The sequence below is a fragment of the Onychomys torridus genome, chromosome 22, assembly GCF_903995425.1.
Source record: "Onychomys torridus chromosome 22, mOncTor1.1, whole genome shotgun sequence".
Classification (NCBI taxonomy): domain Eukaryota; kingdom Metazoa; phylum Chordata; class Mammalia; order Rodentia; family Cricetidae; genus Onychomys; species Onychomys torridus.
Genome location: NC_050464.1, coordinates 36,989,649 through 37,004,185, shown reverse-complemented (window position 1 = coordinate 37,004,185; position 14,537 = coordinate 36,989,649). Strand labels below are relative to the sequence as shown.

The 14,537-nt window shown below is 51.1% G+C and overlaps 1 protein-coding gene across 7 annotated transcripts in view; it reads right to left on the bottom strand.

The window, feature by feature from the left end:
- Positions 1-462: 462 nt before the first annotated feature.
- The window catches only part of Bicdl1 (BICD family like cargo adaptor 1), a 100,071-nt gene continuing 85,996 nt past the window's right edge, over positions 463-14,537 (bottom strand). For 5 of the 7 annotated variants that reach the window (XM_036172624.1, XM_036172627.1, XM_036172625.1 and 2 more), the window contains 3 exons: positions 8,645-8,775; positions 4,330-4,450; positions 463-1,809 (listed from right to left, as the gene is read on the bottom strand). In XM_036172624.1, coding sequence (XP_036028517.1) covers positions 1,648-1,809; positions 4,330-4,450; positions 8,645-8,775 — 414 coding nt within the window. In that variant the 3' untranslated portion in view covers positions 463-1,647. Of the gene's footprint in view, positions 1,810-3,507; positions 3,617-4,329; positions 4,451-8,644; positions 8,776-14,537 lie in introns of all 7 variants that reach the window. The other 2 variants (XR_004943517.1, XR_004943518.1) reach the window with 1 other exon arrangement.

The following is a 14,537-nucleotide window of genomic DNA, read 5'->3' as shown; positions in this document are numbered from 1 at the left end:
TATGCTTTTTAAAAAAAAATACTAAAAATAAAGGTTCAAGCTGCCAAATTTCCTTCTAGGGTGTGTTTGCTCTCCTCCAGCTGTGCTCTGGGCACCTGGCCGTTTCCACTGTTGGGTCCAGCTCTTGTTGAGAACTCGAGTCTGGTTTCTCCATGAACGGACGGGTCAGGACGGTGGTTCCCTTGGGCCCAGAGCACTCGTGGGAGGGATGTCAGGGAAGCTCCATGTTTATTCTTCACATGCCGGAAGGATGCAATGGAAGCATCTGCTTGGAGCGAGCTCTTTGAGCTGCAAGTTCCGCCATGCTGGACAAGAGGGTGTGGGGCAAGACACTGCCACCATCACAAATGGCCTTCCGGGCTCAGTACTAACCCGCTGTGGCGGCGGCAGCCAGTGGTGGCTTTTGACACACAAAGCATGTTTGTGACAACCCTCCACACACCCAGGAACTGAGGCAGCAGGTCTGTAGAAATTAATTTTATTCTTATTTAGACTATTTTCAAAAGAAGCAGTGGTGCGCTGTTTTTCTAAAAATATGCCTTTATAGATTTATATATGTGTGTTATAAAATCCATACGTGTATTTACACAATTGCTACATACAAAATTACAGCACTGTGGTATGTACACATCTTTAAGTACATTCTTTCTGCTCAGCCCTGCTGTGCTTTTCCCCGTTGAGGGCAGGAGGCTTTGTGAGTGGTAAGCAGCTGCAGGCTGGGCCCACAGAGCCTCTGAGTGGGGCCTCAGCAGAGATGGGGACGGCTGCTGCGGAAGGAGAAGCAGCAGGCTGCAGGCCTTGTCCCCTGTAGGCCTGGTGGGCAGGATCTGGAGGCTCCCAGCAGCCTCAGCCCATCCACCCTTGGCCCCCACGCTGCCTTCCGTGTGTGGGTGGTTAGACTGGTCCCCTTGGAGGCCAGCCTGTGGCCTGCACTTGACTTGGCCAGGTTGATTTGAGGTGGGCAGGAGCTGTGGAGGAAGAACAGTGCTCTCCCAGCCCTACCCCACGAGGGAAAGTCTGGGCCTCACTAGGGGTAAGGACTGTCTGCCCTGGAGGAAGCTGAGTGGAGGCAGCCAGAAGACAGGATTGTCCCTGGGGGTACGGAATGGCCTCGGTGGAGATGGGTAACCCGGTTCTTAGGCCCTAAGCCATAGGCTGGGGCTCCTGCCATACAGGACTCCGGCACAGGGGCATGCACATGGGTGAGGGGCCGTGCCTCCCCTACTCCAGGCAAGCGGCTGGTGCAGGAACGGAGGCTCAGGCCTCCTGAGGCATGCACAGGAGGACCTCAGTCTGTCCCCATGTTCAAATCCAAGGAGGCAGCAGAGCTTTTGGGGTGGGCTGTGAGGAGCTGGGTCTGAGTGGCAGAGCCCATCAATGGACTGCATGAGAAGAGGCTGGAGCCCTGCTCACTAGCAGGGTCCTGGGGAAGCCCAGGCTGAGGCTTGGCTTGGGCAGTGGGGACAGGATTCATTCCTGTCCCTTGGCAGGGAGCAGCCTTCAGAGGACAAGGCAGGCCCCACTTCTCCATCACACTAACAAAAGGGAATGAACCCACTGGAACCCACTGGCTCCAGCTGAAGGTGACGGAAGACCCTTTTCAACTGCCTCTAGTTCTCCATCTTCCACGGCCTGACTCCTCCCCACCTAAATTTTCCTGAAGAAGGAGAAGAGCCGTTTGCCGTCCATGGTGCTGGGTTCCTGCCCCCGCCCTACGCCGTGGCCCCTAGAGAAGGCGGCAGCAGGCCGGCTCTGTTCCTTCAGGTGCGTGTCCATCAGCTGCCTGTCAATGACCCTGTGCATGTCATCCTGCAGAGAAGGAAAGGGTGTGGATAAGCAGCGGCTCTTACCTGGCCCTGGGGTTGGACAGGGAGGTGACAGATGTCAGGGCAGGGGAAGGTGAGGGATGGGATGAATAAGCACTGGAGCTGGGGCTGGTGGACCAAGAAAGCGGTGAATGTTGGTGCCGTGCCAGGGCAGTCTCAGCCAGTGTCTTGAGGCCTAGATAACAGAACAGCCCCGTGCTGTACTAGCCCGTGGGGCTGTCTGGATGCCTGTGGTCTGGCTGGCCACCTCACCCTCAGTCAGCCCAGAGTGACCTTAGCTTGTCAGCTCTCTGGCTCAACGACCTGGTCCCAAGAGGCTACCGGTGTCCCAATTCCCCCTTCAGATCCCTTCCAGGCTGTCACTAACGCCCACACACCAGCAACGGTGGCTATGTGTGGACTGCCCCCCCCCACCCCCCCGCTGAAGCTGTGGGCAGTGTCACCTTGAGACACTGTCTCCTCCCTCCTCAGTCCCACCGTTAGCTTCTTCATGGGGTAAGGATCTCACCCTCTGATTGGCTGGTTACTTCGATCAAGAAGCCCTGCCCTGCCTCACAGGACAGCGGCGCTGAACAGCTCATTTCTGGTCACCAGATTCTGACTCCTGTAGAAGGAAGCCACCTGGCAATGGGCTCTGCTGCTAACAGTTTGTGAGGAGCTCTGTGTGGTCATCACCAGACAGCAGACACACCACCACCCACCTTCCTGCCTCCTTCAGCTTTTAACCCGGCTGTGAGCTCTGTGCCATCCTGACAAGAAGACCCTAAAACAAACCCATAGGTGAGGCCAGGTTGGGGTGGGCTCCATGCAGCAGGGAAAACTGGGCTCTGGGCAACCACTCATGAGGGGACAAACCTGGAGGGCCTGGCCCCACTTTCCAACCAGCTTGTCTGTCCCCTCTCACTCCAGTTCTGATCTGAGGGTGTAACCTGAGTATCTTTTCAGGTTTCAGAAGGAAACCACAGGACCTTTCTGACCTATCGGTCACAAGGCAGTGTGGGTGAGGGGCAGACCTCACTGTCACTGGCTGACAGCCTGCACACCTCTCCTTCCGATCTCACCCTCCATCACATTCAGCTTCCTCCCTGCCTTTTCCCTGTCTCCTCCCTCATCCTCTCCCTGCCAGCCCGATTTTCCATTTGCCTCTCAGATTAACCCTGTGTCATTTTTGCCAGCACTTGGCACATGGCTCCCACTTCCGAAGCCTCAATGTGGAATCTTAGCGTTACTCTACACTGGGGCCAGACTCAATGAAATATGTTGTTCAGCACTAGAGAGAAAAGTCAAAGACCTCCAGAAAGAAGCCTTTCGATACTGCCATGTTTCTCCTGGCACGGTCACTTCAAGTTGCATTTTATACTTTAGCCAAATTTATCAAGCAAATTCCGGAACGTATCTCCTTGGAACTACACACACGCACGCAGGAGCTGGTCATGATCCCACGCCTGCTGCTATTCCTGTGGTAAAAATCCATCTATGGTAAGGTGGCATCAGCCTGCCAGAGCTGCCAAACTCGCGGCACTGATGGGGAAAGAAGGCTGGGGCTCGATGGCACATCATACTGCACAGAGATGAGGTGGGTCCGGGACACAGAACACGGTGAGTGGTCCATGGGGAGGTGGCAGATGCAGGACAGAGATGCAGGAAGGAAGAGATGAATGGATGCGAGGCTCAGTCTCACCTCAAAGGCAGGAGGGGTGTACAACTAAAGCTGTTGGTACAGGAGCTGAGAAAGGCCACTAGATCAGAAACCAAAGGAGCCAGATAGTAAAAAGCCCTGAGGAAGCAAACTGTAGTTGGGAGAGAAGAGAGAACAGCTGTGGTAAGTAAGCCAGGGTTCTGGCTAGCTGGCTGTTGGTGGAGTCAGGACTGGTTGCCAGCCCCACAGAGCCACAGTGTAATGGTTACTACTAGTCTGCCTGCCATGTGGGGCTCACCTCAGTAAGTCACAGGTGACTTTCCATCTGAAGAGAGACCTTAACCACTGGACCCACATTCCGACATCAGCCTACCCCAACCTCACCCATGAGTCACAGCCCCTGCCGGGGCAGTAGGGTGTCAGGAGACCCTGACACCAGTGGTCCTAGCTGACTCCTGACTCACTTTCTCCAGGCCCTGTGCGAACAGTGCCCATGGGAAAAGGAAGCTGCAGACCGTTGAGAGAGAGGACAGCAGCAGCCTGAGGACTGCTCACTGGACCCAGCTGTGAGCTTTCACTCAGTCACACGGGGCTTTCCGGTCCCAACCTTAGTTTAAACAAACCAGAATGAGCAGCTGAGGAAGGCCCACTCCATGTCTGGTGGTAGCATGTCCCTAACAGGCTGTTTGGCTTTTCTGTCTGGAGGCCACGCTAAGGCCTTCTTCCCCGGGGACTCCACAGGTGAGAACGGAAGCTTCTGGTCACCTGGGCTCATAGGCCTTCTCTGCCAAAACTCTCATTACAGATGTCGGTTCAGAGATGCTTCGTGGCACTTCCCCATCTAGGCCTCAGGCTGCTATTTACCTGCCAAGCCTCAAGCTGCTGTGAGAGGTTCAGTTTCTGCTGAATGGCATCCAACAGCTGGCTGTTCAGAGACATCATGTCCATCTTGCACTTGGCAAGTTCCAGCTCTACAGCGTTCTTTCTGCAAAGAAATGAACCACAATGAGGATGGGCACCTTGTGCCAGAGGCACCTGGTTCTTCACTGGGAGACCTGGTAAGGAAAGGGGGCTGACCCCACACCACAGGGTCACTGTGACTAAGCTCTTTGAAGGACTGCTCCCTAACCAGGCTGTGGTAAGTGATGATCTCTCATCTCTAAACGGGACACGGAGTGGTTAAAAGAGGACAGCATTTCCACGAGGACCAGAGCGGGTCAAGGGCCTCTCACAAAGGGGCTGCTGGCTGACCCTTCCCACAAGGTTGTGCATCCGAGGGTGGGAACCTTCTCCTGCTGTGGGGAGGTACTCCTTTGGACTAGCCACTCCCCCAAAGGAGCTGCCCCTAAGATTAAGATGTTCAAAGGAAGCCACAGAATGGTGACCACAGTTTAGCAAGTCCAGTGTCCAATAATTGAGGAACTGTTTCTTTATTTTTTATTTATTTTTAATTTTTAATTTGTTTTTCAAGACAGGGTTTCTCTGTATAGTTTTGGAGCCTGTCCTGGAACTTGCTTTGTAGACCAGGCTGGTCTTGAACTCACAGAGATCGCCTGCCTCTGCCTCCTGAGTGCTGGGATTAAAGGAACTGTTTCAAAATAAAAAAGACAATATAACATGGGCACCAGTAAAATATAGGGTATTTACTGACAGTTTACTACCATGATGGAACCAGGAGGAGGTCGAGTTTTGTGAAATAAAACCCACACAACACACAGAAATACAGCGCATTACGCCTGGTGAGGTCGCTGACGCTAACTTTGCTCACAGGCTTTCGTATTTTCAAATTTGCATGTTTTGGGTACTGTTTTGCTCAGTGCAAGACAACAGTAACAAGACAAAACCCGGACCCGTTGGGGTGGGTCTGAAAGGAGGGTGCAGTTAACTGTGCTGCGGCCTCTGCAAACGCAGCAGCACTCGCTGCCTGGAAGCATACAGTAGAGACCCATGGGGAGCTGCAGGGCGGACCAGCACAAGCCACCACTCTGGCCTCATACTAACACACTACCCAAGCAAAGCCGGAAGGAGTAGGTGCGACTCATTTGTAAAGAGCTCAGACCATACTTCCTCCCTGCCTTGCCCTCTACCCAGCAATTAGTCACCTGCTCCACGCCCCACGCACCCCGCCCTGGCCCAGAGTGGCGCATCCACCAGCCAGGCCACTTCGCCCTATAGGCCGCTCCAGACAACTCCGGGCTCCTCCCGGCCCCGCCCACTGCGGCTGCAGGCCAGCAGGGATAGGACCAAGCCTGTCCAATGGGCAAAGGTTCGGACGCCGCAGGTTGCTTCCGTCATGCCCGCCGCCATTGGCTGCTAGAGAACAGCAGAAATCCTCCTGGCAGCGGTTGCCATGGACGCGATTTGCCTGACAGTTCCCAGGCACCCCGCAGCGGCTCTAGCTTCAGGAGGTACCATCTGTCTGCCAGCAGATGGCGCCGTGAGCAGCCCGGACTAGGGGAATGTGCTGACTAACGCCTGGGCCAGGGGCCTGCCTGGGCAGAGCTGCAGCGCAGGGAAAGAGGGTCTTCAAAAGGAACCCCAGACCTGAGTGCTGCTCAGGTGAGTGTGAGGTGATAAAATTGCTAGCCGCTTTCCTGGACCTCACCTATTGCGTGAGAAAAGGAACCCCGTAAGGTTGCTGCAGCCCAGGTTAGCAAGGCGAGTCTCTCTCCCTTGAATGCGTCTTAACAACCAGGTCAGGAAGCAGCCCCACCCCAGCCATTCAGACTGAACTCTTTTGGGGAGGCCTCCGTGTGATTATGTCCAGGCACGGAGAACCGGAGACGTACTGGGAATCCCGTGGCACACACGGACAGGTGTAAGAGCCTTACTGAGATAGATCATACTCGATCCCCAAAAATGCACTAGAAGTGATAGAGGTCTGATGGAAGAAAACCGGGCAGAACCGTAAATGGGATGAAGACAAAGGCAGATGGTGGGAAGCTGACTCTTGTTTACAGACACACAGAATCACTCCGGCCAGCTCTCCAGCTTTCAGGACAAGCAGCAAGCAGAAAGGATGTCAGGTCCGGAGGATCGGCAGGCCTGAAGGCGATGCTAGTGAGCACAGTGGAAAACCTTACTTCCCTCCTGGCCTTTCATCTGGGGAGGCAGAGGCAGGCAGGGCTCTGAGTTCAAAGCCAGCTTGATATACAAACCTAGTTCTAGGACAGCCAGGGCTACACAAAGAAACCCTGACTCAGAAAACCCAAACCAAAACAAAGAACCTTTACTTCCTCTGTAGACAGTGAGACAGGCATCTGAGAACACACACATTTTTTTTTCCCCCTCGAGACAGGGTTTCTCTGTGTAGCTTTGCGCCTTTCCTGGAACTTGCTTTGTAGCCCAGGCTGGCCTCGAACTCACAGAGATCTGCTTGCCTCTGCCTTCCGAGAGCTGGGATTAAAGGCGTGTGCCGCCACCACTGCCCGGCCACTTTTTTTTTTTTTTTCCAACTTTTATCTCCTCAGTGAAGGGAGCACATGACTGGGAATCAGCTGAGTGTCATGGTGCATACTTACCATCCTGGTCCTTGAGGTTCAGACCAGGGAATGATTTCAAGTTAGAGGCTAGCCTGAGCTGCATGCATAACCGACCAGGCAATTTCTAGTAAAATGAGGACCATGTAAAAATATCCCTTTGCCTGTTGAGCTGTTGAATGCAAAGAAATGCACTTATAAGCCGGGCAGTGGTGGCGCACGCCTTTAATCCCAGCACTCGGGAGGCAGAGGCAGGAGGATCTCTGTGAGTTCAAGGCCAGCCTGGGCTACAGAGTGAGTTCCAGGACAGGCTCCAAAGCTACACAGAGAAACCCTGTCTCGAAAAACCAAAAACAAAACAAGAAATGCATTTTCACACTTCTCTTTTGAAGACAGTATTTGAGAAAATGACCTGGCTTCCTAGAAATAATGGAACAGTAGAAATTATGAAACGCTGTAAAATCTAACCTAACTGCAAAAGAGTGTAAGACAAAGACCCTGGTCCTCACCAGACACATGTGCTCAAGATGACAAGGGAAGGGGAATGTTCCAGGCTTTCAGAACATGTCAGTCAGGTGAATACATAGTCTTTGGAGCCAGATTTTTTTGTTTGGTTGGTTTTTTGAGACAGGGTTTCTCTGTGTAGTCCTGGCTGTCCTGGAACTAGCTCTGTAGACCCACAAAGGTGGATCTCTGTGAGTTCCAGACCAGCCTGGTCTACAGAGTGAGTTCTAGGACAGTCACAGGTGTTACATAGAGAAATCCTGTCTTGAAAAGCAAAACAAAACAAAAAAGTGCTTATAATAAATTTAAAAAAAAACCTAAAAATAAAAAAAAGGTGGTAGATGCACATAAGGACACTGGAAAGCTAAGCTGTAAGTGGGAAATATACTAAGCCATGCATCATAGCATCTGATGTTTAAAAAAGAAAACAAACAAAAACCCAACTAACTACACAACAAATATATTACAAATACATCATCACACCCACAGGAAAAGTGTCAAATCACTTAACCAACCTTCACTAGCACCGTCTACCTGGGGACCAAGTGAAGTGTGTAGCAGCAGGGCCACCAGCCCTGTCTTTGTGTTCTTCTGCATGAGTGTGCACGTGCATGAGAGGGAGAGAGGGAGAGGGAGGAGAGGGAGAGAGCTATCTTATTATGTAACCTAGGCTGGTCTCAAACTCACTCTGTGGTGCAGGCTGGCTTACACTGGAGATCCTGAGTTCTGAGGTACAAATGTATGACACTATGGTGGGCTTATGACAGAATTCCCCACTTATTATTTTTTATTTATTTACACAGGGTTTCCTGTGTAACAGACAGCTTTGGCTGTCCTGAAACTACTCTGTAGGCCTCAAACTCACAGAGATCCGCCTGCCTCTGCCTCCCAAGGGCTGGGATTCAAGGCGTGGGCTATCTGCCTGGCACCAGAGTTTTAAAAACAAGCATATACTTCGATTTTATGAAATGACAGCAGAGGCCGGGGACGGTTCAGAGGAGATCACTGCTGCACAGGCATGAGGACATGGTCTGGGGCCCAGGGCTCATGGAAACTGTGGGTGTGGCCTGTGTGCCCCATCTTTAGTGCTGCAGGGTGACAGCAGGGCCTCAGAGCTATGCAGTCATCACAGACACAGGACACAGCAAACAAGCAGCCCACAATCACGTAAGAGTGAACGGCCCGTCTCCACTCACTTAGCGATGGCCTCATCCCGGTCCCTGATGGCCTTCTGCAGCTGCTCCTTGGGCTCCTTGTCCTCAGATGTCACTCTGAGTCGGTCCCTTTCCTCCTTCAGCGCGCTCATCTCCACGCTCAGCAGCGTCACCTAGCAACAGATGAGAGGAACCGGGAGGGTAGCACCTCTGCTGCATCCCAGACGCTTTCTCCACAAGGGAAAAGACACCCAGAGGCCAGCAAGACGGCTCAGCAGGTCAAGGTGATTTTTGCTATGTGAGCCCGCCCACTTGAATTTGGTTCCTAGAACCCAAATAAAGATGGAAGGAGAAAACTGACTCCACCAAGTTGACCTCTGACTTCTACCACAATTTTGAGGGGCTGGAGAAGCAGCTCAGCAGAAGACCTGTGTTTTGTTTTTTTCCCCGAGTATCCTCAGTTCACAGGGGCTGTTAACTCCATCTTGAAGGTTTCAGACATCCTCATATGATACACATATAATTAAGAATAAAATAAATCTGGAAAATAATCTTAAAAAAAAAAAAAGACATCCACAGGTCCTGGGGCGTGTACAGGGAGCAGGTTGGTAGTGTCCTGTTGTTGCTTGGCTCCAATACAGACAGCCCTTCTCCCCCAGCAAGGATGCTTTGTGCCTGGTTCCAGCTTAGGGGTTAGGATCTGGGCGGGGAGGCTGAACCTGAAATGTAGCCTTGGAGTCAGAGTCCCTGTGTCCTCAGCACATCACACCACTGCTTTGACTGAGAGGTAGATGGTAAAAGAGATCACACATGCATCAGGCCTCTGGAACACATTTTTTGGAGGCAGGGTCTCAAATTCTGGCACAGCTTGATCTTCCCATTCAGCTCCACAGATCAAAGCCACATGGCATTTCAACACCTACCATCTGTCACTTTCATCTTACTACCTCTTCTGTGGTCCATTCCACACTGAATGGCACCTGCTCAGTCCTCATGACCAACCTGGGAGTTACCCCTGGGCAATGAAGGGTTCCTCTAGTGCTGTTTCAGCAACACATTCCATCCTACACCCCCCACCCCCGTAGAGTGACCTCACTCAAGTACACCATATCATTGGATGCATGTCCTATCCATCTGTACATCCCAGAGCTTGGCTGCAAATAGTACTTAATCCTAAAACACTTGTGCATCGAACAGCTGACATTTTGAGGTAGTCATCAATCCAAACCTTTACTATTTGGGGGACATTCCTGGTTATATGTCCTGCTGGGAGACGGAGATGACCTCCCACTAGGAAAGCCAGGTGAGAAATGCATCTATTTTCCTTTGCTGTCTGGAACCCCCCACCCCACCCCCAATCCTGCAGATCTGGGAGAAGTAAAGCAGAGCTGCACAGGCAGCAGACTGGTTTTGCTGTTGGCTCCCCAGGACTCCTCCTTCCTGTTTGGGACCTGAGTTATCCAGTTGTTCTTGCTGTTGATCCTATAAGCTATCAGATTTAATTCCAAGGCATTCATTTTCTATTTCAGTTACACAGAGCAAATGTCTGTTGTGTGCAACCAGTCTGGCAGAAATTGCAATCAACGTGTTAAGTAATGAAGACTGCTAGGATCAGACATGAACAGGGATGCCCAACCCCACTCTCTTGGTGAGTGTTACACACCCACTGACATTTTTCCACGGGAGGATCCATCCACACAGGTCGGATCCCTTCCACTAAGGGACAGCTGCCACTCCAGGACTAGACTGAAGATCAAGATCGCAGACAGCCAGCAGCTACTCTGCACAAATGCGAAAGGCATGCTATGATGAGAAAACAGAGAGTTTGCTGCATTTTTAAAAAATAAGATTTCTGTGTGTGTGGTGTGTGTGTTTTTGCCTGCTCACATGTCTGTGAGCCAGGCACATACCTGATGCCCACAACAGAAGAGACTGTTGGACCCCTGGAATGGAGTTAGAGTGAGTTACAAGTTGCCATGTGGATGCTGGTAATCAAACCCGGTCCCCTGGAAGAGCAGCCAGCATTCTTAACTGCTGAGCCACCTCTCCTGGCCTCAAATTTTGCATTCCTAAGAGCCTGATAAGGAATGTAAGGACCTGGGCCTCCCGTTCTGCACTGACTGTGCAAGCTACAACTTTCCTGGTGCGAACAGGTGGTACACAAGGATTCTAAGCCTTGGAATGTGCAGTCTGGAACTTTTGCAAAGGCTCTGGTTTGTATATGCATCTCACTCCAAGGTAGAGATGACTGTGGCGAGGCTTAGCATTACCCTAGGTACCAGCAGGTCCGGCAGCCTGACTGCCTGACCCTGGACCTAGACAGAATGTGCAAAGACCGATTTCTTCAGATCAAAGGACCGGGGTGTGGCTTCAGGACAGCTGAGTAAGGGGCAGAAAAGGAAAACCACATGCTGGGCATGGTACCAGGCAGGACCAACCAACACCCAACATATGCCAAGTAAAACTCCAGAAAAGCTTTCCACTGTGCTCTAGAAAACCCGAAGAAGCTAGAACCCAACAGCCAGCTTCTTAGGAAGGAATACAGAAATCAGAAAAACACGAACAAACAAACAACTTCCTGCCCACCCCAATGAGTTGATGTGAGGCTCAAATGTCATGGAGGGCCTCATCACACTGCGGATGTGGGCTCCACTCTTCCCATTCTTCACTAATGGTAGGTCTGATGGCTGACAAGAAAGTGGATCGATCGGCTTGTCTCCACATGCACTTAGGCTACACCCCACCACTCACCTAGTAAAATGGAAGGCCTCACAATTAAATAGCACTAAAAAGCCTATCCTGGAGCCCGGAAACGCGATCTTTCTTCCCACAACCGTTTGAACTTAGTCTAGTGGCCTGTGCTAGGAACTCCAGGAGAAAAAAGGCTGAGTGGTAACTTGTACTGGTCATTATGGGGTCTGCGATCTGCTTTACTGGAAAACAAGATGGGAATGTAGTTATACAAAGAGGTGGAGCCAGGGGTCTTCCAGGAAGATCTAGAGAGTTCCAGGCGGAAGTGAAACCGTGAAACGTGCTCAGCAAAGGAAGGGTGAGCAGGGTGGAGGCCAGAGCAGGCAGGCGGGAGGGTCTTCCAGACAGCAGGGGAAGCAGGAGAGGACATTGCTCACAGTTACTCTGTTGCCAGTGCAGAGGGAAGGAAGAGCTGAGGTGGAGGAAGGTGGCAGAGTGCAGCAGCACATGGTGGCCAGGGACTTGGTGACTTCCATGTCTTGATATGGAAGCTGCCTATGGTTCACAGGAGGTACCTGCTTTCAAGTCCCACTACAGGAAAACTGCCCCCGTGAGAAGGTGGCTGGGCTCAGGAGCATGGACGATTGGGCAAGCTGTGACATGTGTAATATGCAAGGCTGGCGTGACAGGAGGTCGGTCTGAGGTGGCCAGCAGGAGGAAGACAGTGTACCACGTGGTGGACTGGTTAGTTTCTGTCAAGTATCTGGGAAGAGGGAACCTCAATGAGAAAAATGCCTTCATCAGATTGGCCTGCAGGCAAGTCTGTGGGGCAGTTTTCTTGATTAGTGACTATTAATCGAGGGCCCAGTCCACTGTGAAGGGGACCACTTGTGCAAGTGGTCCTGGATTGTGTATGAAAGCAGGCTGTGTAAGCCGTGGGGAGCAAGTCAGGAAGCAGCACCTCCTGCCGTGGCCTCTGCTTCAGCTCCTGCCTTGGTTTCCCTCAATGACAGATTGTGACTGGATTGTAAGCCAAATGAGCATTCTATTACAATAGGAAGCCAACTGGAACACCAAGGATTCCGAGAAGCCCTGAGCACTTGCCTTGAATATCTTGCAAAAAAAAAAAAGACTCATAGAAAAGGCTGTCCAGTTGCTCCTAATGCCTAGGCCAAAAAGTGAACAGGAGCAGGGGGACCTCATGGATCTCTGCTTTTCTTTACAGTTTTTTTTTTTTTTTAAGATTTATATTGTTTATGTGAATGAGTGTTTTGCCTGCATGTATAGTATGTACACCATGTGTGTGCCAGGTGCCTACGATCAGGACAGAGTGCTGGATCCCCTAGAACTGGAGTTACAGGTGACTGTGAACCACCGTGTAGGCTGGAAATTGAATCTGAGTCCTTTGCAAAAGCAACAAGTGCTCTTCACCGCTGAGCCCTCTCTCTAGCTCCCGGGTGCTTGTCTTTTATATTCTACAATTAATCCTGAAGACCACTCCATCTGCTGGTGGCTGCTCTGTACTCAACAATGTCAAGGAGGATGATGGGGACAGAGGAGAGAGGGGTGGCGCATCTTCATGGATTTTGCCTCCAACTGATAATGAGCAGTTACTACAGTCTTTTACTTAAAAGTCTGGTTAGTTTCTGAGGTTGCAGCATGAAGCACAGCCACCCTGACTTCTGCCCAGTTTCCAGGTGAGTAGAGAACATTCTCAAGAGAGAGAGCAATGGGATTTGAGAGTGGATGTTCCTGGAATCTCAGTCCTGGCTAACCTTGTAGGCACCCTACCACCAAAGAGCACAGAGATAACAGGTGTTCCACACAGCTGTCACATGTGCTTCTTCGGGTCTAGCCTCAGTGCCAGGCATACAGTGGTCAGATGGCAGATGGTGAACCAACTCTGCATGATGAATATCAACCCCATGCTGGCTGCTCTCTTTAGGCCTGAGTCCGAACTCTAACTCCTTACCCCGGGTGTTAGTGTGACTCCCATGGGTGTCACATCAGTGGGTGCAGGTATAGCTAAGGGGTTTCTTCTTCTGAGTACTCTGGAAGAGAAGTTCAATTCCACAGTCCACATGGGGCATGAGCAGAGTCTAGGGAAGTCTCGGAAAGGGAACTCACAGGAACTGGCCTAAACCAGTTATCAACTGAACTTTTTTTTGTTTGTTTTTCAAGACATGGTTTCTCTGTGTAACAACTCTGGTTGTCGTGGAACTCACTCTGTAGACCAGGTTGGCCTGCCTCTGCATCCCGAGTACTGATTAAAGGCGTAGAACACCACACCTGACTTCAACTGAACTAAGGAAACTTAATAGACATGGCTTCCTAAAGCTACAAACTAAACTCTAGGCAACCTATATGTAAGCTGTATTTCTGAGTCAAATACTGTCCTCCAGGACATCTTTAGTTTTTAACTCTGATAAGAAAAATTTTTTTTATCAAACCCTAATAAGCAAGCACTTATTTAAAATCAGTGAGTCAGGAGCACTGATATATACTTGGGAGAGGCTGAGGGAACTATTGAGCCCAAGAGTTCAATACTAGCAAATGCAGCACAGCGAGACCCCATCTCCAAACCAACCAACCAACCAACCAACCAACCAACCAATACAACATTAACCCTCTCGGTTTATTTGAGACATGGTGTCAAGGCTGGCCACGAACTCACTATGGAGCTGAGGACGGCCTTGAATTCCTAACTCCCTGCTGTTACTTCCAAAGCACTATGACTACATGCATGTGCCACCACACTGTGCGCCACCAACTCCAAAGAACTTCTAAACAATCTGGAGATCAAACCTAGGGCTCTGCACTTGCTAGTCAAGCACTCTGCCACTGAACTATACCCCTTCAGAGAACCTCTGGATCCAGGTCTCTCTTGTACTTTATTCATTTAGTTTGGAAGGTCTGTCCTAAGTCTGAATCACCCTCTGAGCATCTTAGAGTTCAGGCAGGTACATGCCTTGGGCTGCCTGGCCCACTCCCGTATCTGGCTAGGAGCCAGCCGCAGCTGTGACCTTCCACCCTTGCCCTCTGGCCCCTCACAGGAAGAGCAGTGATGGCTGGAGGCGTATTTTCTAAGATAGCAGTAAAAGCGGCAGGAGTTTATAATGAAGGAGTCTGCAGAGTAAGACACTTCTACCAAGGCCAGGATAGGCAGGTAAGTGGGGCTGTGTACAGGTGCTCCCCTAAGTTGTCACTCCCGCACGCAAGTCTGGTCCAGAGACAGAGTGTCCAT